This window comes from Pseudorca crassidens, chromosome 14, assembly GCF_039906515.1.
Source record: "Pseudorca crassidens isolate mPseCra1 chromosome 14, mPseCra1.hap1, whole genome shotgun sequence".
NCBI classification, from domain to species: Eukaryota; Metazoa; Chordata; class Mammalia; order Artiodactyla; family Delphinidae; genus Pseudorca; species Pseudorca crassidens.
Window position 1 is genome coordinate 69915295 of NC_090309.1, and position 23927 is coordinate 69939221.

The 23927-nt window shown below is 52.6% G+C and overlaps 1 protein-coding gene and 1 long non-coding RNA gene across 2 annotated transcripts in view; one reads left to right on the top strand and one right to left on the bottom strand.

Annotated features, from left to right (window-relative positions):
* Nucleotides 1-635: 635 nt before the first annotated feature.
* The window catches only part of PLB1 (phospholipase B1), a 201933-nt gene continuing 178641 nt past the window's right edge, over nt 636-23927 (bottom strand). Inside the window, exons 50-63 of the mRNA XM_067703362.1 lie at nt 21328-21388; nt 20718-20776; nt 18693-18760; nt 18402-18445; nt 18085-18184; nt 15379-15430; nt 14287-14367; nt 12800-12865; nt 12156-12250; nt 10925-11009; nt 10022-10120; nt 9406-9501; nt 2576-2650; nt 636-1047 (exon numbers count right to left, since the gene is read on the bottom strand). Coding sequence (XP_067559463.1) covers nt 844-1047; nt 2576-2650; nt 9406-9501; nt 10022-10120; nt 10925-11009; nt 12156-12250; nt 12800-12865; nt 14287-14367; nt 15379-15430; nt 18085-18184; nt 18402-18445; nt 18693-18760; nt 20718-20776; nt 21328-21388 — 1185 coding nt within the window. The 3' untranslated portion in view covers nt 636-843. The remainder of the gene's footprint in view (nt 1048-2575; nt 2651-9405; nt 9502-10021; nt 10121-10924; nt 11010-12155; nt 12251-12799; nt 12866-14286; nt 14368-15378; nt 15431-18084; nt 18185-18401; nt 18446-18692; nt 18761-20717; nt 20777-21327; nt 21389-23927) is intronic.
* Nucleotides 14650-23014, top strand: LOC137205326 (uncharacterized). Its single transcript, XR_010934097.1, has 5 exons — nt 14650-16127; nt 17154-17273; nt 18068-18214; nt 21105-21264; nt 22381-23014. It is a non-coding gene; the product is annotated as an uncharacterized lncRNA (long non-coding RNA).

Consider the following 23927-nt stretch of genomic DNA (forward strand, 5'->3'; position numbering starts at 1 on the left):
GTGTAAGACATCCAGCTCAGGGCCTTGCCCCTGCTAGGGGCTGAATGGAGGGAGCTTGTGTTATCAGACTCTCTTTAGCTCTCTCATAAACCTGGTAATGTAGAAAGAGGAATTCTTTTCTAAATTTAGCACCTTGAGAAAATCAGGTTGAGGATATGTGAAGCATTCATGTCCCAATCCTTTTTTTAAAATGACATTTCAAGATTGCTCTCTTCCAGGAACCCTTTCCCAAGGAACTCCTATTCTTGAAAGCAGACGCATTTTCCTGCCACTGCCCCAGGACTGAACCACACGCTGTCACAGAGCATCTTGTATTTTTGAAAGAGTTCGTCTCTTGGCCAGGCCGTGACATGCACAACCTTGGAGGTACCACAATGCTCTACCTTGTCCTGGGTACAGAAAAGATGTTGGATGGTACTGAGTGATGGCAGGCGAGCTCCAAAATTCCAGCCAAACCCTGGTGACCAAGGTTTTTCCCACATTTGAAATAGTGGTTTTGGTGACTGAGGATATGCCTGTTGGGTGCCAGTCTGGGCTCAGGTTGGCCATCCCTGGCTGAGACAAGGTCCCAGCTCCCACCTCTGCGCCACACGACAGGTTGGAAGGCGAGAGCTTCAAGCAGGCAAACCCAAGAATAGAACGGCTTTGGCCTTTATTTAGATGTGCCGATTCCAGGATCATAGGTCCCAGGCCCCAAGGAGTTGTGACTGTCCCTTTGGCTTCCTACATTACCAGGTGTTGAAGCGAGTGACCTCCGTAGTGGCCAGGGGTGGCCAAGGGAGAGGGCTGGTGAGGAACGTGGCTGGGGAATTCAGGATGAGAGCCCGCACAGGGCTGGCGGGCCTACAAGCTCACAGTGTTCAGACTTATGGGAGGATTTTCCCTCTGGCGACCCCTTAGGGCTCTCCAGGCCATCACTGTGCCGACACCAACCGCAAGGCCGCCTCCCGCTGCCACTGGCACGGCCCAGGAGAGCATTGGGGGGTCTGCTTTAGCCCGGTCTTGGAGCAGCCGACTGTTCCTCAGGGTGCAGATGTAGGGGCGCCCCTGTGGAGGAGGAGAGGGACAGGGCTCAGGGCCTGAAAACCACCCATCTGAGGCTTGTGTAGTCCCCATCCCAGAGATGGCGCAATAACCTTGTTTCCACAGCTCATCCCTGTTTGTAAAGCTCCTTCATCCACACTGTGCCCCAACCCCCTGGATAAGGAGGGGTATCCAAAGTGGTCAACACCCAGCTATAACCTCCTTTCCTGTCAACTCAGTTTTGAGAGATCGGGAACTGATAGGTGACCCGTGGAAGAGAGTCCTGAGGAGCTTGCAGAGTGCCCACCTCTGTTTCCTCTAGGCCGCCCCGGACAGCTGTTCCCATCCTCCCATCCCAGGAGTGCCCGCGAGCGGGGAAGGTCGGTGTGGAAGGACAGCTGGTTCTGTAGTAGGTTGAGAACCCAAATGTGAAGGGCCTGCCTCCCTGGATCCTTTCCTTCCCCCCGGTGAATGCTGGTGGCATGGTGGCTGTGTGGAGCCCTGTGCTAGGAACTGGGAGAGGGCCTGAGGGTTCAGGTGTGACATCACTCGCTCGCGGTCCAGTGGGAGATAAGACATGTTCAGAAACAATCCCATCACAGAGGAGCCTGGGTCAGTGCTTGTGAGAGGTGCGCACAGAAAAGAGAGACCAGTGCTGATGCGTGTCTGGGGTGGGAGTGGTAGGGTGAGATAAGGTGGACGGTAGCCCAGAGAGGGCAACATCTGGGCCTTGCAGGATGTGAAAATTTCCCACAGGTAGAGATGGGGGTTGAGCCTCCAGAAGGAGCAGCTGGCAGAAGCAGATGCACAGACGGGGGCTGTCGTGGGGCTGCTCTGGGAAGCCGCTCCGTTTTCCAGGAGCGGAGTGTGTGCCTAAGGTGAGAGGGGAAGGTGGGCCTCTTGTCTGGACTCTGCTCCGTGGGCGCGGGGACCGGGGAAGGGTTTTGACAGCCTTGACGAGACTGGAATTCCTTCCAGGTGGGCCACTCTGGGTCTGGCAGCGATTACAGGACGGACAGAGAAGGGAGAAAGGAGAGCTGGGGAGACAAGGTTGGGGCTTCGTCCCTGGTCCGGGCGAGGGCGGTGCGGGCCTGGACACTGGTGGTGCTGGAGGGCCAGGAAGATGACGTGGGCACCCAGAACAGACACGGCCTCTTATTTCTCTTTTCCTCCCAACCCCCAGCTCCCAGGAGCATGCCTGGCGTGGGAGGGCTCCTCGACGCGTGTTTAAGACAGAGGATGCCACAGACCCTCCAGGGTCACGGGGGTAACGAGGTTCTGGCCAGTGCTCGCTCATCTGCCTTGCCGGGCCTCTTCCTGATTCGGTGAACCCATCCCTTTGTCCCTCCCCTCACTCCTGGCTGCGGCTCCCTGAGGACCTGAGAAGTGTCGGGGCAGCCAGGAGAGGTGAGATTTGAGAACGGTGGTCGTGAACGAACGTGCATGATGGTGAAGCCTCCCAGGGGACTTTTGTGCCTCCAGATGGCCAGGACCTCCCCCCTCCCCCAACCCAGGCACCTGTTCCACTCTAGACAGGCAGGACCTTACTCACAGGGGAGGGGCACTTGAGTTTGGTTCGGCTATAGGTGAAGTTGTTGGAGGTTGTCTTTTGACCCACGGGTTCCAGCTGAAAAGAGAAAAGGAAACCTTGGTTCCCTCCAAAGCTGGGAGAGACCTCCCTGTCCGGGGGAGGAGAATCTCACACCAGATTCCCTCCCTTTGCAAGGCTGAAACCAGCTAAAGGGGCAAGACCTGGGGCAGACACTAGCGGCCCTGGGGCCAGAGCTAGACCTGACTTCTGACTCACAGACTGACAGGTCAGAGTCCATCAGAGGAGGGGGCAACCCTGAGTCTGTGTCCTGGATTTACTGCGGAGGACACTGAGGCCCAGGAGAGACTGACCGGTCCAGAGGCTGCAGCGAGAGTGGGAGGGCAGAGCCCAGGACCTCCACCTCCTGCTTTCCTGCTGGGTGGTTGTGACTGCAGCCACTCTGCACTTTCAACTTTATAAAATGGTGATCATCATATTTACCAACTCCTTGAAGTGTCTGGGGATAGTCAATTTCAGGAAAATTTTGAACACATACTGGTTACCATGACGTCATTATTATGCTTGGCTTGTCAACCTTAAGAAATTGGCATTTTCTCACTTGAGCTTTCGTGTGTTTTCCGCATAGATGAAAAGATTTACTTGAAACCTCCTGGGGAGCAGCTGTGGTTCAGGGAGGTTCTGCTTCATGCTTTTGATCCTGGGACCCTCTGAGAATGAGCTGGAAGCTGCTGTGACTCCCTCCCCAGCATCTTAAGCCAGTAGCCTGCCCCCTGGCAGCACGTGGCCAGCACCAAGGAGAATGGATCCCTGGCACTCACTTATCCAGACTCTGTCCTGAATGTCTAGCGTCCACCCATCATATGATCTGCTTCCCTGCCTGTTCTGACCTCATCAGCTCCTGACCCCCAGGTACTGCCCAGGAGGGAAGGGGGAAAGTCCACTATGCCGGCTAATGACCACACCTGGCCCGTGACCTTGCTTTTTGTTGTCTTACAGCCTTTTCCACCTGTCTGTTAGTAACAATTAGAGGAGGAAGGGCTGCTCTGGTCTTGGGAGAGTCACCACGGTGACTGGACAGAGCATGGTGGGCACATCCACTGGGGTCCTGGCTCTGCTGATAATGAGCTGTGTGGTGCTAGGTGGGCTCCTGAACTGCCCCTAGCATTTTTCCTGCGTAGCAGAACCACCTAGTGACAGAACAAATGCTACAGATCAGTTGGCTGAGCCCCAGTGATACTCCAGGAACCCAGGAACTGGCGTTGAGGAAGGTAATGATCATATGGATTTGATGACTGTATCAGTTTCTCCCTTTCTACTGGTTCCTCGGCATCGGTGCACAGCCTACTCTATTTCCCAGCCTTGAAGCCCCATCCCCATCCCCCCTCCCCTCCAGCTGCCTTCACCATTACTCCTCATAACTCTAGAAGAGTTGTTTGTAGCCCCTGGTTGCACTTCCCAACCTCCCGTTCTCTCTAACACCCATTCAGTAGGTCTTCAGTCTCCACCACTTGACTCAGCTCTGGTCAAGGTCACCAAGGACCTTGCTAGATTCAGTGGTCACTTATTTTGGATTCATCTTGCTTGACTTTTCAGCAGAATTTGTCAAAGTTGATGCCTCCCTTTCACAACACTTCTCGTTTCCCTCCCACCTCCCCCTTCTCTCCTTCTCATCGGTCGGTCGTTGGGTCAAAAGTTGGAAGAAAGCCCCAGGCTTGGTGGTTGGTCCTTTGCTCTCTTCCACCTATTCTTTCTCTAGGAGATCTCAGAAAACCCCATGGTCTTGAATACGACTTCTATGCTAATAACCCGCACATTTTTCCCCCTAAATCTCCATTTCTGACTCTCTCTGAGCTCCAGAATCATACATTTAACACCATACCTGATACCTCTGGGTGGATTTCTGGAAGGCAGCTTACACTGACCATGTCCAAAATAAGAACTTTTGATTTTCCCCTCCCAACTCTATTTCTCTCTACACACCTCAGCTGTCCACCCAGTTTCCTTGACCTCAAACTGAAGAATCACCCCTGTTCCTCTTCTGCCTCATCCACCAGCCAGTCCAAAACACATCCCAAATCTGACCACTTCCCTCCGCCCCCACTGCCATCCCCTGGTCCCGGCCACCTTCACCTCTCACCTGGACTTCCAGCAGCTTCCTAATGGTCTTTCCAACTCCTCTCTTGCTTCCTTCTAGTCTGTCTCTATGCAGCAGCCGGAGGGCAAACCAGATCACGTGGCTCTCCCGACGAAAGCCATCCAAGGACCCGGCCCCTGCTCTCGCCCACCTCTGACCTTGCTCCCCTCCCTCCAGGCACACTGGCCTTTACGCTCCTCACACGCTTCAAGCTCCTTCCTGACTCTGGCCCGCACAGGTCGTTTCCTCTTCCTGCAACACTGTGGCCCCAGACCTCTGCGTGCCCAGCAGCCTCTCCACGTTCGGTTCTCAGTTCACACGTCACTCTCCGGTGAGCCCTCTCTCTCTCCACTGTTACTCTCTGTCACATGACCCTGCCTTTTTTTTTTTTAAGCCACGAATGTGGTCAGAAATTACCTCATTGATTTATTCACTTTTTTTTTTTTTTTTTTTTTTGCGGTACGCGGGCCTCTCACTGTTGTGGCCTCTCCCGTCGCACAGCACAGGCTCCGGATGCGCAGGCTCAGCGGCCATGGCTCATGGGCCCAGCCACTCCGCGGCATGTGGGATCTTCCCGGACCGGGGCACAAACCCGTGTCCCCTGCATCGGCAGGCGGACTCCCAACCACTGCGCCACCAGGGAAGCCCGATTTATTTACTTTTTCTCTCTTTCCCATTAGACTGGCAGCTCCCCAAGAGCAGGGACGCTCTTTTCCCCAGCACCTGAGGCAGTCCCCACCACATAGTGGAGCTCAGGAAATAGTGGTTGAGGGGATGGATGGAAGAACTGGACTCATAAGGGCCTGAGGCTGGCCACAAGAAAGGCAATTGTTTTTCCTAGAACCTACCTTTCCTAAGGCAGACACTGTGGATACCAACGATGTGGCAAATGACAGGACTGAGACAAGGCAGGGTGCCATGGGGCCAGCTCTGGGGACTCGGAGAGGGCTTCTTGTAGAAGCTGACACCTGAGTTGAGTGTTGAGGTGGGTCAGAGTTAGCCGGGGAAGGAGGCTGAAAGGGCAGCCCGAGATAAGGGGAGGAGCGAGGGCAAACACACAGAGGCAGGAGACAGCATGGGTGGTGCAGGAAACTTCACTCCTTGCTGGATTGCTAAATGCAAATCAGGGAGATGGGTGCGGCTGCCGGAGAGGTTAATTGGGGCCAAGTCCGGAAGGCCTGGTGTGCTGCGCTAAGGGGCCTGGCCTTTCTTCCTCAGGGAGGGGCCAGCCTTGGAAGTTTGAGAGCAGGGGCATGACTTGGTCAGATTTCATTTTTGCAGACTACGTGGTTGCCCTGGGGTGGGGAGATCTAAGGCAGTGGTTTGCAAGCCCTATGCAGTAATATCACCTGGGGAGTGTCTAAAACGTATTGAACCCAGGTGCTACCCCAGACAAAGTCAGAATTTCTGGGGATGAGGCCCAGGCACTGGGTTTTTGTTTTGTTTTGGGGTTATTTTTTCTGGTTTTTCTTTTAAATAATTTTTTAATCGAAGCTCACATACATCCAGAAACAAGTACAAATCATAAGTGAGCTGCTGATACATTATGACAAAATGAGCATACCCACATAGCATCCAGGTAAGGAACAGAATATAATCAGTACTCAGAGGCTCCCTCCTACCCTCTTCCAGTTCTATCCACTCCCCAGTAAGACCATGGATTTATTTGCTTGTTTTTGAAATTTATATATATGGTTGCATGTTGTTGAAATTTTATTCTCATTGCTGTGAGGTATTCTATTTTAGGTATTCTATTTTATGAATGTGCTGTTTGTTTATCCCTTCTGCTTTTGGTAGACATTTGGGGAGTTTCCTGTTTGGGGGCTATGAATAGTGCTGCTATGAAAATTCTTGTTGTATCCATCTTTTGGTGAACCTTCTGTATACCTTTCTGTTGGGGAGATATACGTAGGAGTAGAATTTTGGGGCCATAGGCAATACATGTGTTCCGCTTTAGTAGATATACCAAGGTTTCCCAAAGTGGTTGTAGGTATTAATTGTTCTTAAGAGTCCCCAGATAACTGTAATACACAGCCAGAGCTATTCTAATGGCTGTAAGCCTGGTGACAGGGAAACCAGTTAGGAGGCTAGCGTTGTTACTCAGCGCCCAGGGAGATGCTAATGTTAGCTGAGAGTAAGATTTCCACAGAAGAGGGAGCGGGCAGCAGTAGAGGAATAGGCGTCAGAAAAGAGGAGAAAAAACTGTTCATAAGAAGACAAAAGAAAAAGGAAGAGTGGACTTCCCTGGTGGTCCAGTGGCTAAGACTCTGAGCTCCCAGTGCAGGGGGCCCGGGTTCAATCCCTGGTCAGGGAACTAGATCCTGCGTGCCGCAGCTAAGGCCCGGCACAGCCAGATAGATGGATGGATAGATAGGTAAATAAATATTTGAAGAAAAGAAAAGAAAAGGAAGAGAAAAAATTCCCTAGTGCCGTTGGTATTTCTGGCTTTGCGGAAGTCTCTGGAGAAGGATGCATAAACTGTTCAGAGAGGAGGGGCAGGAGATGCAACAGTTTCAAGTGTGTTTGTTGCCACAGTGGGGTACTCAGGGTGTGAGCCAAAGCCTGCAGACACTATGTCATAGGACTCTAATTATGAGACATGAATTCACTCGTTACGCATGTGCTTATCAGGCTGGGAGCAGGGAGGCAGCGTCCTGGCGCTGTGGCCAGGACGCTTGGCAATTAGACCCGTGTTCTAATCCTTGTTCTGCCACTAGCCGGCTGTGTGATCTTGGGCAGATTGTTCCATGTCTCTGTATTTTAGTTACAGAGCATTCTGGCTAGATGACCTCTAAGAGCCAAGGTCTATCGGTTCGTCATTTATTTTATGTCACTTTAGGGGTGAGATTCCAGGAAGAAGACGACCTGAAAAGTTGGCATGATGCTATAGCTTTATATCTGAGATGGTTTTGGAGGAAAACACTGGACCCTGTAATTATTTCCACAAATCACATAGCACAGGATAACATACTCACAGATGATTTTAGGTTTGTTTTGCTTTGCGTTGCTTTGTTTTTTAAATTTGGGTTATGGCTGGGACAGAGTGGTTGGGGGGCCGTGGACAGTCTTGTAGTATTAATAATATGACAGTGTTCATCTTTTGTTTTCAGATCTAAATCCCTTCTGCTCGCTTTTATGAAATAGAAGCCTCTCACCTGTGTGAATGGGAAGACCTACCGAGCTGTTTTGGAAGAGAAAGGCCAGAACTACATTAAATCATGCAGAATGCGACAAATGGGCCCTGTAATGTTCAAGTCATCAGTACGGCCATCGACCCCCAGGAGACTTGTGGAGGGTCCTGGCACTGAGCAGGCTCAGAACTGCCCTGAGGTAGGAAGACCATGCCCTGAAGGGGATGCTGGGAGGGAAAGGCTAGGGCTCAGCATTCCTGCCCCTCCTTGGAGTCTGTGGATTCCCCCGAGGTCACAGGGGGAGAAATGGACCAGGCAGAGAGATCCAGTCTTTGTGGGGGTGTGGGGAGGGGATTTTAAAAGGAATGAAATTGAGTGACTCAGCCACTGAAAGACACCTGGACTTCAAAGCAAAAAAGTCTTCAAAAGAAACATAACTGCTCTCAGGAATTGTTTTAACTTTGATTTAAAAACCTACCGTGGAGGTAGGGTTGGGAGGGAACTCAAAGGTATTCTGATTGCAATTCTGAGTCCTGGACTGACAGGAGATCAGGAGGGGGCAGAATGTGGTGTCAACAGGAGGAAAACACCAGGAAAACAGAAGCAGAGGAAGGCTGAGTCTACAATTAAGGAGGCCAAGGAGAAAACCTCCTTACGTGCTGTTCTGAGAAGAGGAGGAGGTGGTGTAGCTAAGGAGAAAGACAATATTGTGAGTCAGCCGAGTAGGATACCGGCCACGCTGGCGGAGCTGACAGGTGTGGGAATGTTTGCACAGCGGTGCCTGGCAGAGCCGCAGCAGGCCTGAAACTGCAATGAGAGGAGCAGGCGTGTGGATTGTTTAGTCACCATGGGAGAGATGAGGGAGCAGGCAGGTTGGCGTGGGGATTGGGTTACCCGCAGAGCCTAGATCAAAAGAAGCCAGTGGGTTGGAAAGGCATTCATTCACTTGCTCCGTGCAAGAGGATACAGCGCTCAGGGTTACTCGTCGAGCTCTGTGCAAACACAGCTGACTGTCCAGTCATGAGTGGCCAGTTGTAAAGGGCAGAGCAAGCCACAAGGCCGGGTTGTCCCTGTGGCCTCTGGGCTGTATGTTCATTTCGTAAGGTCCCCTTTTTCCCCATTAGGGCTAGAATAGGTGGCAGCCTGGGAAAACAGGTTGAGTGGCTCTTTTCTTTTTGATGTTTAAAGAAATAATAGTTGGGACCGAGTGGATTATTGTACTGGGTGCGGTACACACATTATCTCAGTCTTCTAAGACCTGTGTCATTTTTGTTGTTTTTGTAGCTATTGATAGAAATGGCCAGAGAGAGATCATTGGCCCGAGGTCACACAGTAAGGGGTTCATGCTGATATTTTCATCCAGTCTATCTGATGACAAAATTATCCCCCGACAGCACTGGGGCATTACCGAAAGAATAGAATCTGTCTGGGCAAATACGTGAGCTGCCATTTGGAGCTCTGGGGAGAAGGGAGCCACATCAGCCAGTAGGTTTTTCGTTGTGGGAAAGAGTCAGCTTCCTCGGGTTTCCCCTTGACCCAAACCCACTCGACCCTCAGGCACTGACCATGTTATTCCAGAGAGCGATGGCCATCTCAGCATGCCCGCGTTCTGAGAAGTGGAAACAGTCCTCGGAGAAGAAGGTGAGGTCAGCGCCTCCTCGCTGTGACCAAAGGCAAGGGGATTATCTTCCTGGGACGAGGGCACTGCTACCCCCCCATCCCGCGGCATCCTGGGCATTTCAACTTTCATCCTTTCAACTCTGCTGCCAGTTGGCTCAGATGTTGATGGAGAAATTCCCTGGTTTTGGAATTTTTACTTTTTAAAAATTATAGCCCCCTACAGTCCGCATCCCTTTTCCTTCAGCATCCCTGCTCTAATGGTTGAAAAAGAATAATAATATTTTTAGGAAGCTTTCCATTTTATCCCAACCCAGCAAATAGCAGGGCCATGTCTGGGGAGCTTGGTCACTGTTAATTTTCACCTTTTCTTTCCAAGTACTTCTAAGTTCAAGTTATACTCAGAAAAGGTGGGTGCAGGGGAAAGGAGGAAAAGCAGAAACAGCAACCCTTTGGGAGTGCTCTTGGAGAGAGATGGTCCAAAAAAGCCCATGTAGAAAAGGAAATACATTGCCTAAGATACGGCCTCTGCACACGCACCTCCCAGACACGCCCGCAACTTACGTCATTCAGGGGGACAAGAGTGTTTTGGAAGAAAGGCTGCACAACCACGGCGAAGTCCTCACGCTGCAGGTACTGGTAGGAGAGCCTGGAGAGGCGACTCTGGGGATGGGGAGAGAGGCTGCTTAACCGCCCGCAAGACGGGCAGACGGTCTGTTCCTGTGGGCTTGGGTGGGTCACGGCAGGGGCAAGGGACTCAAAGGAGCCGCTCTAGCGCCTGAGCATCTATTTAGTCTGCACCAGGTGGGGGCGCCACCCGGCTCTGCCCTGACGTCTGCTTGGGCCCAAGGCCGCCTCTGCTCTCACTTCATGAAGAGGTGAATTAGAACACGGGGCCTCAGTTCAAACGGGGAGCATTTCAACACCAGCTCCTCAAAATGCCTGTGACGTTGGGGGTGAGTATCCACGGTCTTTGCATTTCTTAAGTGCCAAAAGGTGGACTATAAAAGGGATAGACTAGCTGTGCTCATCCTCCAGAAATGTATTCATCTGGGAGATGGAAAAATCAAAACCAGGTAGGGCTTGAGGGGCAGTGAAGTGCTGACTGAAATTGCCGGGGGTGCTTCGTGGGGGGAAGCTTCTCAGAAGAGGTAAGAAGACAAGCCCTGTGCATGAGATGGATACACTGCGGAAAGGCCCAGGGCATGGCAGGTCAAGGGAAGGCATAGACAGACGTGAGTAAAGGAGGGAGGAGCCCCAGGGTAGTGAGCACAGCCCCTCTCCCCTCTGGGAGCTGAGACGTGGGCGTTCTCCCCAGCTTCCCTTCTGAGCTTCTCACTCCCCGCCCCTGCCTTGGTGTCTGATTCACCTGGACACGTATTTCAGGGGCTGTGATCTCAGTAGAGCTCTCACTCCAGGAGTAAAGATGGGGGGGTGGTAGGGAGAAGAGGTGGGGGACAGGGTCACCTGGAAGTCCCAGTTCACTGTCTTCAGTTTTTGCAGCATCTCCAGGGAGTTCTCCTGGGAGCCTCGGAGGCAGGTGCAGTTGTTCCTGTGAGACAAGGAGTCCTGAGGCTCAGTGCCCCCAGGAGGCTGCCCCCGCCCCACGGAGGTGTCCCCAAACACAGCCTTGCTTCCTCTTGGGCCCGGGTCACAGAACCATAGTGCTTGTTGGGAGAGAAGGTGGACGGGCTGCCTGTTCCCCTGGCCGCCTGACTGCTCCTTCCCAAGAGTGCAGCTCCTGCCTGGGGTTTCTCCACGAGGGCTGGGGCTGGGGGAAGACGGCCAAGGTGGCCCAGCCTTTCTTCCTCATGCTCCTGAGGCCTCCCTTCTCTACCTTTGGCTGCTTGGGACTCTCCCACAGGGCTCCGGAGTGAGGGGTCTCTCTCTTGGGCAGCAGTGGCCACTCTGAGAATAGGAACCAGCTGGTCACCTTCCCAGCGAATCCATTTGACCCCAGATAGGACCGGACTCCTCAGCTCCCTGTAGAATCTGCTCCCCCCTAACAATGGTCACAGGAACTCTGGGCGAACCTCTGGCCTCAGAAGATGGCAACTTCCTGCAGGGTCACAGCTGAGCTTTAATAAATTCCAGCCCCAGCAGAAATTCTTGCACATTGTACCTTAGCTCCAAGCCTGGCCTTCATGGACAGTCCTATCGAGCACGTTAAAAAAGGTACTATTTCCTGAGTGCCTGCCCCACAGCGACCAGGTACCTTATTTGCTCTTCCGCTAGACCTCACCTCTACCTCCCAAGTGAGGAGTAAGAGGCCCAGAGAGGTTGCATGGTTTGTACAGGGTCCCACAGCTCCTAAGATGGCAGAGCCAGGATTTGAGGCCTGACAGAGCTGTCCTGAAAGCGCATTGCCTTGTGTTGCCTCTCAAACAGGAACAAACAACTTGCTGAAGTTGGGGTTTGGCATCACAGACAATGTCAGGGGCCCTCACGGGTTATCTGACTGTCTGCCTCACTTTCCAGAAAAGCAAACTGGGGTCCAGGGAAATAAAGTGACTTGCGTACAGTAGGCATTCAATAAGGTAGCAGCATTTCTGAATGGTTTTCCAAGCCCCTGGCTAATTGCTGATGTCTGCTCCCCAGACAAGAAGGTCTGGGTCCACCTTTATCAATCTCACCCACTGACATCTAAGCCCTGTTCTCCCCAGGTGCCCTCCCCCTGGGCCCACGTACGTCTACTTACTGGGCTGCCAGTGGCATGACACATTTCCCACCTTGGCCCTGGTGCAGGCCAGCCAGCTCCATGACCTCTACCACGTTGATGAAAGCCCTTGGCAGCTGTGGGCAGAGGGGTGGGCTTCAGTAGTCCCCAGGCACTTGTGGGGGGGCACTGGTTACTGCTGGAAAGAGCTTGGGGGATCCTCTACAATCTACTTCCTCCTCCCCAACTTTACCAATAAACTGAGGCCCAGAGAGGGAACGTGCCTTATATTATCCCGTGGAATCTCCCTTATTGGCCCCGCTTTATAGACTGGGAAACCGAGACACAAGGCACTTGCCCAAAGCCACATCTCTAAGCCACAGTACCTGGCTACAAATCAGGCCGACTGGCTCCAGAAGCCAGCTCGCTCTTTGCCACCAAACAGATGCAGTCGGATCCAGTTAGACTCTTCCCCGCAGAGGAGCTACGCAGCTGCCTACCCCCCCCCCCCCCCCCCCGCCCATCCCATCCAGGGACCTGCTCACGGAGGAGCGGGGTGGGGGGCTCTGCTTGGCGTGCATCTCACTGGACACATCTAGATGCACACGGGTCACAGCCCCCGGGGAGCAGCCTGGTTGCCACCAGGAAATAGGACCCAGGATTGTGCTGCCCCTGTGCTGTCTTACCTCCTCATAGAAGATGCCCAGGGCCTGCTGGATGTGCCGAACATACTCGCTGGCTGAGTGGGCCTCCTGTGAAGAAGCAAGGGGCTCTCCTCAGCTCCTGGCAGGAGGAGGAGAGTGGCCTGAGGCCAGCACAGGAGGGCACTGCATGGGCTGGGAAGCCCAGCCCTTACTGCTGGTGGACACAGTCTCTTGTAAGAAGTCATCCCTTGACCCCTACTAGGTACCATGAACAATCCCCACCCCACCCTGCTCCCGGCTCCTCTAACCCAGAGCCTGTCAGTGCTGGACCCCACTGCCGCTCCAGTCCCATCCGTTCCCCCGCCTCTCCTTCTCCAACCAGGACAGAGCCCCTGGTGGCCATGCTGTCTCTTTCCTCTGGGCTTTGGCCCGTGCTGGCCCCACTGCCTGGGGCCCTCTGCACTGCCTCCCCCTCACTCCCACCCCTGTAACTCAGGTCAAGGGTCTCCTCCTCCGGCCCATCTCCCAACTGGAAGCTGATTTAGCCCCTTCCTAAAACATAGCTGGCGTTAATCCTGATGGAGGCCCCAGGTCTTTCCACAGAAAGCTGCTCTCAGGATCATAAACCTGACTGTTTGCATGAGGACAGGTATTCTGGGGTCACTTCTGGCTCCCTGGACCCCAACGAGTGCAGGACACAATAGCATTTAAAACCCCACGGGACTAGGTCGCTTCTGCCTCTGGAGTCTGGGCAGGGAGGGAGAAAGCCCCTGGGTGGGGGGAGGCCAGTTCTCATCCAGAATTTGGTCACTGTGGGCCAAAGGAATGATAAATGCCTTCTCCTCGCTGCCTGTGACTGTCAAATATTCTACCACAACCTCTGAATTATGGAAGCTGCTTTTTTTTTTTCTTCTGGCCAAATAAAATATAGCACACCCTCAACTTAGAACAAGATGTATTCCAAAAGTTATTACTTCCCACAGTTTGTAAGTCTGGACATATTTCCCCTTAGAAACGACATTAGGAGTGGGTTGGGTTCCCGGGCCGGCAGAGTTTGTTAACGCGTGTTGTCCTTGAAGGAGCAGTAAGCCATCGATCAGGAATAGTTCAACTGAATCGACCCTATTTATGGCATTGTTTCATCCTCCCCCTGCAACCTCCCCACCACCAAGAGATGCCCAAAAAAGTGGGCAGGGACTCTAAGCAAGTGAGGGTGGGGCTCCCTAGTTATCCACTGGATACCAGAGAACAGTATTTGTGTGCATAAGAGAGGCCGCCTTGGCAGTGCCTGAAGAGTGGGGACACCCAGACACTTCTGGAATCAGGGGACCAATGCAGCTGCCACTCAGCAGTGGGAAAGGCAGGCCTCTCCTGGCATGTGTGAGCTGGGGCTTCCTGGGCAGACTCAGGTGCCTAGGAGAGCCGGCCCATGTGCCTCCCGTGAGGGAGGTCCCGGCCCTGGGCCTGGATGGTGACCCTGGCCAGCAGCTCCCCTCTCAGGGCCCCCAGGGGGCTGCTCGGGGGCCTACCGGATTCTCGCAGTAATGGCACAAATCGTTGCTCCCAATGAACAGCGTGATGAGCTTCCAGTCCTTCTGTAGGTTGATTTCCTGAGGGGACAGAAGATCCCAGTTAGGCCTTGGTGGGGGGCACGTGCATGTGCCAGACGGCCCCCCAAGTGCCTTTTCCTCTCTTTGTATCACAGTGGCGAGAAGATGCCGAGTGCAGGCTCTCCTGCCCTCACCTTGGTGCTGGGGCAAGGACTCCGCCGGGGGGGGGGGGGGGGGGGGGGGAGGGAGGGAGGGAGGGAGAGAGAGAGAGAGAGAGAGAGAGAGAGAGGGAGAGAGGGAGAGAGGGAGAGGGAGAGAGGGAGAGAGGGAGAGCGCGCACGCGTGTGCTCCCTCAGTACAGAGGACCTTTTTCCCTTTGAGATCCTCTTAAGAAAGTTGCGGTCCAGGAGGAGGTGGTGTGTATTAACCCACCCCTAAAATGGGATCGAAAGGCCTTCAGAGGAGCCGAGGGCACAAGACACATCTAGAAGCAAGAGCCCAGAGCTGGCCTCTCTTCAGGCCTGGGTCCAGGGAGGGGGGTGGAGGAGGAGCCCCTCGTGGACGGAGAGTTGGGAGGGGGACGGGGCGGCCCCCGGAGGAGCCTGCTTTCCACTCAGCGCCGCCATAATAGGAGTGCTCCCAGACGCTGAGTGCCAAGGCATAAACACAGAGTGTTTAAAGAAGTGCTGGTGGGGAGGTTTAGAGGGGCCGGGTTAGCGGGAAGGAGGAAGGGTTGGAATGAGCTGCCTAATTTTAGAAGCCAAAGTTTACATAATAGGGCTCTGGAAGCCAGCTCCTGGGTAAAGTGGAAAGCCGCCAGAGGCCGAGGCCTGCCACCTCCGGCCAGCCTCTGCCCCTCTCACCTCCTGCAGCCGGCCCTGGGGGGAGGGGGGCGGCAGAGACGGGCGGCGTCTGGGTGGCAAGGCCTGCTCCTCGTGGCTCGTTTGGCCCCTCTTAAGGACGAGCCAAGAGCGCTGCAGTGATACAGAGGGGGCTCTTTTAGGGCGGCTTGCACCCACCCCAGCTACGGGCAGAGCACCTTCCAGGGGCGGCCCGGGGTCCTGTACTCACAGGGCTGTTCTTCATTCGCTCCATGAGGTCCCGGGCCTGGGCCGGCATGTCACTGGAGGGGGGAAGAGAAGGGGACATTAGGGCTGGCTCACGAGGGAGGGCTCAAGCTGTCGGATTTGGGCCTGGCAAGGAGATGTTTCAGGAAGAAAAATGTTATATAAAGTTCACTCTTTCATTGCATTCCAAGGCTTTCCATTCTCAAGAAATCTCAACCTGTTTAGAAAACTCAAAGATCTGCCCTGGACCTTGGAGCCGTAATTGATCCTGACCCTGCCAAGGGCTAATCTGCATCTCCCCACCCCCTTCTGCAGGCCTGCTCCTCTGAAGCCACTTCAGGGGGATTTGCTCGACCTTCCCATCAGGGACATTCCCTTATACTTCATCCAGCTCTTTCGCTGCAGGATGAAACTGAACTGAGCCTGTTCAGTTCTTATTTGGCTGCCTGTTTTAAAAATAACCTTTTGTATATTTGAAAAAATTCATCGTCCCAAATGATCCCTCAGCCTTTTCCTTTCCAGGCTTCACGACTCCTTTAACCTTTACCTCTAAGTCCCACTCTCCGTTCCTTTAATCCTTTTGTTATTCTCCCTGTAGTTCCTTTGGATTTCCACACCATTCCCCATCTCCTCACTTCTCCCACTTGCAACAAAACAGGACGGGGGAGACAAATACGGACAGGACTCGTTCTTCCTTCACCTCCTGGATACCTGCCATGAACGAGGAATTGAATGCTTCTGGATGAGAGACAGGCATGTCAATGGAAGCTTACCCAGCAATAAAGGGGAATGAACTAGTGATACACAAAACAATGGGGATGTACCTCAAAATAATTTTGCTGGGTGGAAGAAGTCAGACAAGAAAAGAGTACACAGTCTGTGGTTCTGTTTCTGTAAAGTTCTAGAAAATTAAAACTAATCTATAGGGACAAGAAAGCAGGTCAGTGGTTACCTGGGGCCCAGGGAGTGGGGTAGAGACAGGAAGGGGCGGGAGGGAGAGATTGATTACAAAGAAATACAGGGAAACTTTTGGAGGTGATGGATATATTTATCATCTTGATTGTGGTAATGGTTTCACAGGTATATGCATATAACAAACTGATCAAATTGTACACTTTTAATACGTACAGTGTACTCGTCAATTACACCTCAATAAACTGTTATTTAAAAAAATATATGTATGTGAGAAGGGATACAGCCAATGGAGGCTTCCATGGAAGAAATCATAAAAGCAGTAACTGGTACAGAATGGGCATTTTAAATCTTTGCATGTCCACAGTGAGCTGGGCATGTGGCCAAGCATACGTGGTACCATCCCTGCCATGTTTCTCATTAATACATTCAGGACCGTATCTCACATGCTACTGCTATTGATGCGTGTGTCAGAAAGCTATAAAGAAAGCCTGTCCTGGTTAAAGGGGACCACAGAAATCCCTGTAACCTTTTAATAGGTTCAAGCTATGAACAGGGGAATCCACGGGTGATAAGCCCTCGAGGGCACTAGGGGAAGTCAGGCTTTAAAGAAGCTGCATGTCTCGGCTACTTCCCCTGCCACTCCTCCCCAGGTACTCTTGCTGCCTGATGGAGACACCAAGCAGCAGTGAAATAGAAAAACCAGTTTAAGAGAAGTGAAGCAGGAATGGGGAAAGGGGCTTGAATGTCAACAGACTAAGGAATCAATTCCTGGTTAATGAAGCCTGGGCTCTAAAAAAAATAATAATGGTAATACCAGCAACTAGAGGTTGATATGATGGCCCCACGAAGCCCAAGTTTTTGCAGAAAATAATTCTTCCTGCTTATGATGTTGAGGACCTGACATCGCTTCCTGTGGCTCAGAGGCTCAAAGCGAGCGTGGGGCCCTCCTTACCGCGTCTGAAAGGAACTTTCCCTGTAAACAGGGTGAGTCAAGCGGGTTCTGTTTCCCTGGTGATCTGAGTGCAGCAACCCTTCTACAAAGCAAAGACCCAGCACGCTCTGTGCAGAAAATCAATGCACTCCGTCAGGCATTTCAACTTTAATTATCTGGGTTGTTGTCAACCACAGAAATCCAAGTGCAAACAGACAACCGCCATGTTGTTTCGAGGCCCTACCATCTAACTAACTCCCGAGTGTCAATGCCATCTAACTCCCGAGTGCCAACATACGGCTTTTTCAGAGTCAAGGGCTGGAGGTTCAGAGGCGAGAGAAGGGAGGAGGGAAGGGCGGCCAGCCGTGAGGTCCTGCTCTGTGTCCCCAAGGTGCTGAGAGTTGTCACCTGCACATTCGACCCCAGCCTCCTCTGGGCTGGGAGACCAGCTGGAGTCAGCAGGAGGGCACCCTGCGCCCTGGCCGCATGCTTCCTGTCCGGCCACCCTCAAGGGCTTCTCCCCGCTGCCCTGAGAGGTGCTAACAGCTCAGCGGGCAGAGCGAAGGCTCTGATTCAGCCTGGTCTGATCCTGGCTCCTCTGGTCCCTCGCTCTGATAAGCTTGGGCCATTCAGGAAACGGTCTAAGCCTCTGTGTCCTCACGCTAGTACCCATCTTGAAGGGTGTAAGGATTACAGGAGATGATCCACGTGAGGGGGCAGCTCAGGGCCGGGCAGCAGAAGTGCTCCGTGCACCACGGCTCTTACGGCCCGTCTGTGGGCCCGGGTCCCAGACACCACCCTTCTCTCGTCCCCGATCTCTCGGCCTTGCCCTCCTCTGTCCCTCCAGTACCCACGTCTACTCACCGAGCTCTGGCCCCTCCCACTGCTGCATTCAGCCCGGCCGTCTCCTCCCGGGTGCCGGCGGAGAAGCCGAAGATTTTGGGGTTGAACTTCTTCAGAATGTCTTTGAAGAGGGAAGGAGCAGAGAGCACAGGTGAGAGGGAGATGGACGTGCAGTGTTGGGGCACAGGTGTGGGCAGGACGCTTCTGGGTCTCTTCAGGGCAGGCTGACTTCTCTCCTTACAGACAACCTTCTCTTCCCTCGCTCAGTGGAAGGGCCCTGGCCTCAGGGAGGGGTTGCTACGGCCACAGTGATGGTGCCTCTCCGTGCTGCTACTTACTGGGCAGTGTGGTGTGGGTCCCCAAGTCGCCGTCCCCTCCAATGCTGGGGAAGCGAAAGCACATTTGTTAAAATCACAGGTCATCATATTTCTGAGTCAGAACCAGACAGTCTGCCCTGGGGCAGGATTCCCATCTCCCTTAGGAACAACAGAAGCATCGGGGCATCGCCTTGCATCCCAGCACCGGGCCTCGAGTACCCGGCCTCATCTCTGGAGGGGTGACAGGGAAACACACCACCCATGCTTCTGTGGGGAGCGTCATCAACAGAGATGAGTGGAGAGCACCCTCACCTCCAGGAGAGTCCCCTCCAGGCTGTGGAGAGGTCACTGGAGTTGCTGGGTCGGGCTCCCACCGCTGTCTGAAAGGCAAAGAGAAGGCTCTAGAGCTGGGCTGGGTCGGGTGCAGGCTGGGGGCACTGGGGAGGGGCCCTCTTGCCCTGGTGTAGCAGCTGGGACCTGGATTTACCTTTTCTGAAAATGGTACCAGCTTTTCCCCAGGCCACTTAATCTCAGAGTCGTCCTGACTTCCCAATCTTCCACACGCAACCAGTAACCAAGTTGTGGAAGAAGCAAGATTCTTCCTCCCCAACCTCTCTGGCTTCCGTCCCTTTCTTCGTGTTCCCTTTGCCATATTTGCAGGTGAGACTCTCATCTCCTCACCATGGACAGCTCTGGCGTCCACCTGACCCCACGGTCTCCAGTGTCTCTTCCCATCTCACGGGGCTGCCCACCTGCTCTGCCAAGCACACCTGTTCCCTCACGCCTCCCTCTGACTCTGACCTTCCAGTGGGTGTCTCTTACTCACAGGGTCAGAGCCAAACCCCTTCACCAACATTCAGAGCTCACCATGACCTGGTTTCCACTTTCCTTTCCTTGTTCACCGCCTCCTTTCCTGTCCACACAAACCTTCAAGGTCTAAACAAGTTGATCTGAAGCATGAGGGCCTTGGACCGGCCTACTAACAGCCACTCCATCCTTTCTGGGAATGCTGAAACTCCTCCTTTCCAGCCATTATGTCTCCAGTTCATTCTCTAACACCTTTGTCAATTTCTGCCTCCTCCATAACACTTTTTTTAAAGGCCCTATTTTTTAAATTAATGTCTATTGGAGTATAGTTGCTTTCTAAAGGCCCTATCTTAAAAAAAGAGAGTATTCCTCTTTGAAAATTACAAAATTAGTATGCATTCACTATAACCAGTGAAATGATACAAAGATGTTTTCATTACTAATTTACCCCTACTTTAATAACCTGCCCCCTGCTCCAGGGTCTACACCCCCTCCCTCCTCACCCCTTACCCTCACATACACACTACCAGGATCAATTAATGGTTAAGAGCCTGGTGTGTATCCTTCCTTCCACAGCTTTCCCCACGTTCATACCAAAATTAAAACACACTCAAACCCATCTGGAGAAGTTGTTCTTTACTGAAATGAATACCTGATTTCACAAGTCCGGTTTGTCCCCGATATGATTACGTACCTCCTTCTGTGTAAGTGTTTTTTATTTCCCCAGCTGGACAAGTTTCTAGAGGGTTAAGACTACATCTCACACTGATTTTCCCTCTGAATTGCTAGCAGAGTGTCTCACACACAGACAATAGCTAAATAGTTGGCCCATACGATTCCTTTAGTGAAACTGTGCTATGTGCAGGTATTGGGCCCCCTCTGCCCCCACAAACACATCTTTAAATGGGGTGAGCGGGTGCTGGGCAGTGTGTGGGTAAGACCCACCATCCTGGGAGTCTGGGTGAAGGAGATGAGTTCCCTGGTAAAGGCAGGCAGACTTGGATAAGTACCTTAACACAGGGGTCCCCAACCCCCAGGCCTCGGACCAGTGCTGGTCCGAGGCCTGCCAGGAGCTGGGCCGCACTGCCGGAGGTGAGTGGCGGGTAAGCGAGCGGAGCCTCACCTGCGAGCCCCACCGCCACTCATCGCTCACTTTACCACCTGAACCCCTCCCCTGCCCCCCTCCCCTGTCCGCGGAAAAACTGTCTTCCACGAAACCTGTCCCTGGTGCCAGAAAGGTTGGGGACCGCTGCCTTAACACACACAGATGAAACGCTTGGGAACAGTGGGGAAGGGGGATGGACGGCTTCTATCAGGGGATGGAGGGGAGGCCCCGTGGAGGAGGTGGTATTGAGCCAGGCTGTGGAAGGGAGGAGGGGAGGGCATTCTCGATCGCCTGCTGGTGTTTTGCAGCTGCCTGGCTATGTCTCATTGCCGGACACAGGTACGTTCTCGGCTAAATGCTGAACACAGAGCTGATGTGGAGGAAGAGGTGATTCCGCACAGGGCCTGGCCCAGCTCAGTACTCACAGTCAGCGAGTCACCCAGGGCAGCTACCACTTTGATATCCGCTGGCCGGAGCTCATGGACTAGGGAGACAGGAAAAAAGATGGATGGTCAGTGGAGGTCTTCCTTTGAAACTATTAACTTGGCTAGGAGTCTGAGATTCTGTTCTTATCCCACAGGTTCCCATTAAACTTATTTCCAGCCTAAGGCTTTAGAAAATTTGTATTTTCCATCTATTCAGAGCAACTAAGGCACTGAAGGTGATGGGCTTGATGGCTCTCATCCATCCTGAGAGGAGCCCACTTCACACTGGAGTGGTCCAGGAAAGCTCCAGCTGGGTGGGGGGTGGGGGGGTCATGAGCACAGGTAGAGAGGACCCCAATCCCTGACTATACCTACCTCACCGGGCAGGGAGGTCTGAAAGGCTGCCATTGGGACTAACCCGAGAGGAGAAGTGTGGTTTGTGGAGAGCCCGGGAGCCCAGCAGTGCTGCAGCCTAGCTTGTCATGGGCTACCCGGGATCAAGGTCTGCACTGCACGGGCATCAGCAAGACCTGCTCAAGGCTCCAAGGTGTGTGTGTAGGTTGACTGAAGGGGGCCCTTGACTGAAGGGGGTGATGATGTTTATACTCACCTGATGTGGGGACACTGTTGGAAGGATTCCACTCCTCACACAGGAAGTCACTGCCCCAGTTCTAAATCAACAGGAGGAAAGACACAACACCCGACACTCACTGTGCAGGAAGGTTAGCTTCAGCCCAGGAAGAACTAGCTAAGCAATTCTTGGTGGAGGCTGGAATTATGTTACTGTAGGGGATCATGTGAGGCTAGAGCTGTGAGTTGTGGATGGAGCGAGAGGGGAATCAGAGAGGAGAAAATAGGTCTCTCCCCACCCGCCATGCACAAAACACATGATGTGTGGACACACTCATGCACACCCACAGTCTTTCCCACCTCAACTTATCTACACCCTTAAATGGAGCCCACAGTCATCCAAAGTAGGGGAGAAAACAGTGAAGGTGTGCAACAGGTGGTCTCCCAAAGGAACACAGACCTGGATGCCTCATAAGAGGTTCCATGTGGGTTTTGGTGGTGTCGTTTAACATGAAACTAATGTACACTAATTACAACGCTAGGACCAAAACAATAATTACAATATATTTAGGACAGTAATGTGAAATTTTTACAACTGCAAAGTTTCTGGTTTCTGCATATCATTTCTGAATATGTGCATATCATTTCTTTCGGTGTATTTAACTTAATAGCCAAACAATTCCTTGTATGTATATAAATTAACGTCTATAACCTGGATACCTTCAGTCCAATTCTCTTGTCTCTGGAATATAGGGCACGCTTGCCAGGTGCTGGAGGAGGGGATGGGGAGGGAAGCAGAGGGCGCAGAAGTTGGGGGAAAGATAGAGTTCCTTCCCTAGTGCAGACGCTTGCATATGCCCAGAGCGGCCTGAGGGACAAGCCCAGTAGGGCTGAGTGCACAGTAGGGCTCCACACACAGCTGTTGTCCGGTTGACTGATTCTCTAGGCGTGTGGTTGCCAAAGGCTTTGGAAGCTTGTCTCTTTCATTTGGTCAGATGATGAGGCAGACATGCCTTGTTAAAACACTGCTCTCACAAGGGAGCAAAAATGAAACTTCCTTTAAATATTAGTTGCTTAATCTGATGTAATTTAGTTTATTCCAGGGAACTGCTCAATTCATCACACGGATGGAGTCCTTCTTCTGTGTGGGAGTTCTACTGAAATCAAGAACACAGATGTTCTTGAAGCGCAGATGACAAATATCTGGGGAAGATGCAATTAAAAAAAATTCTATAGCCGTGAGCACTTTAGAAACATCTCAGAGAACTGGTGAGCCAGAGACAAGCCCATCCCATGCAGATGAACAGACCCAGGTTGGAAATGGAGCACTCTCGTCTGTTCCAAGGGAAGAACTGTACTTGGCACCCTATGCCAGGGCACCTGGATCCCCTGTGGGTCTTGTTAAATGCAGATCCTGAGACAGCAGGACTGGTGTGCTGCCTAAGACTCTGCATTTCTAACAAGTTCTCAAGTAATGTTGCTGTTGCCTGTCTGTGGCTAATTTAAATAGCAAGGTATTTTAAAAAAAGAAACAAATCCCACCACTTTCTAGGCCTGGGTTTTTAACTCTTCCGGCAACAGAAGCAAAGACACATGAGACTAAGATCCAAGAGGACAGAACCAGAACCACTGTTTTCACCAGTGTGTACCCAGCACTTTGCACAGTGCCTGCGCCATTTAGGCATCCAATAAATATACGCATGTTAGATAAATCAATCAATGCCCAACTGACAAGATGTAGCTGACATTTCAATTCTAATGGATTTTGTCCGTGGTTGGCCTGGGACACGCCTCTGTTGGGCTAACATGAGCCTAAGAGAATTCAGAGAGGCTGGATGGTGGCATTACCACATGGCTTGCATCCCAGCGCTTAGCACCTAACGGTTCTTCAATAATTTCAGGTGAGCTAGTCTCAGTGCTTCAGCCGGCTTATAAAACGTCTTTCCTCAATCACTCCTGCTGCTCCCGAATCCATTTTCCACACTAGTCAGGGGTCTTTAAAAAGGTGAAATAGATTACATCACCTTCTCCTAGAACCTCCGACAATTTCCCACAGCGCTCCACCTGAAGTCCAACCTTCTTTCTTAGGGATTCAGATTCTGTGTGATCGGTCCCTCAATAAACCCTCTGGTCTCATGACCTACTCTCTACCTCATTCACACACCCACAGCCACACTGACTTCTTTCTCTCATCAAATACACCCGACTCAGCCCCACTTCTGAGCCTTTGCACTCCCTGGTCCTGTCTGGGACTCTGGCTCTCCAGATAGCCGGCGTCTTTTCATCATACACATCCCAGCTCAAATCTCTCCTCCTCAGAGAGGCCTGACGTGGTCTGCACGGCTCATCAGAACATGCCACCCTCCCTGCCCCATCTCACTTTCCTGCATCACCTTCCTCAGAGCTGTCTTCACTCTATGAAATGATTGTGTTTAGCTGTCTACTGGATGCCTCCTCCGGTAGATTGTAAGCTCCATGAGGGGTGGGACCCATCTGTCTGGTCCACTGCTCTATCTTCCTGAGTCAGTGTCTGACACATCGTAGGTGCCCAGTCTGGAACGACCTCTAACTCCTGAGGGCAGGACCACGCGGACGCTTCTCTGAACGCCCTCCAGCCCCTCGCACAAGACTGGACAAACC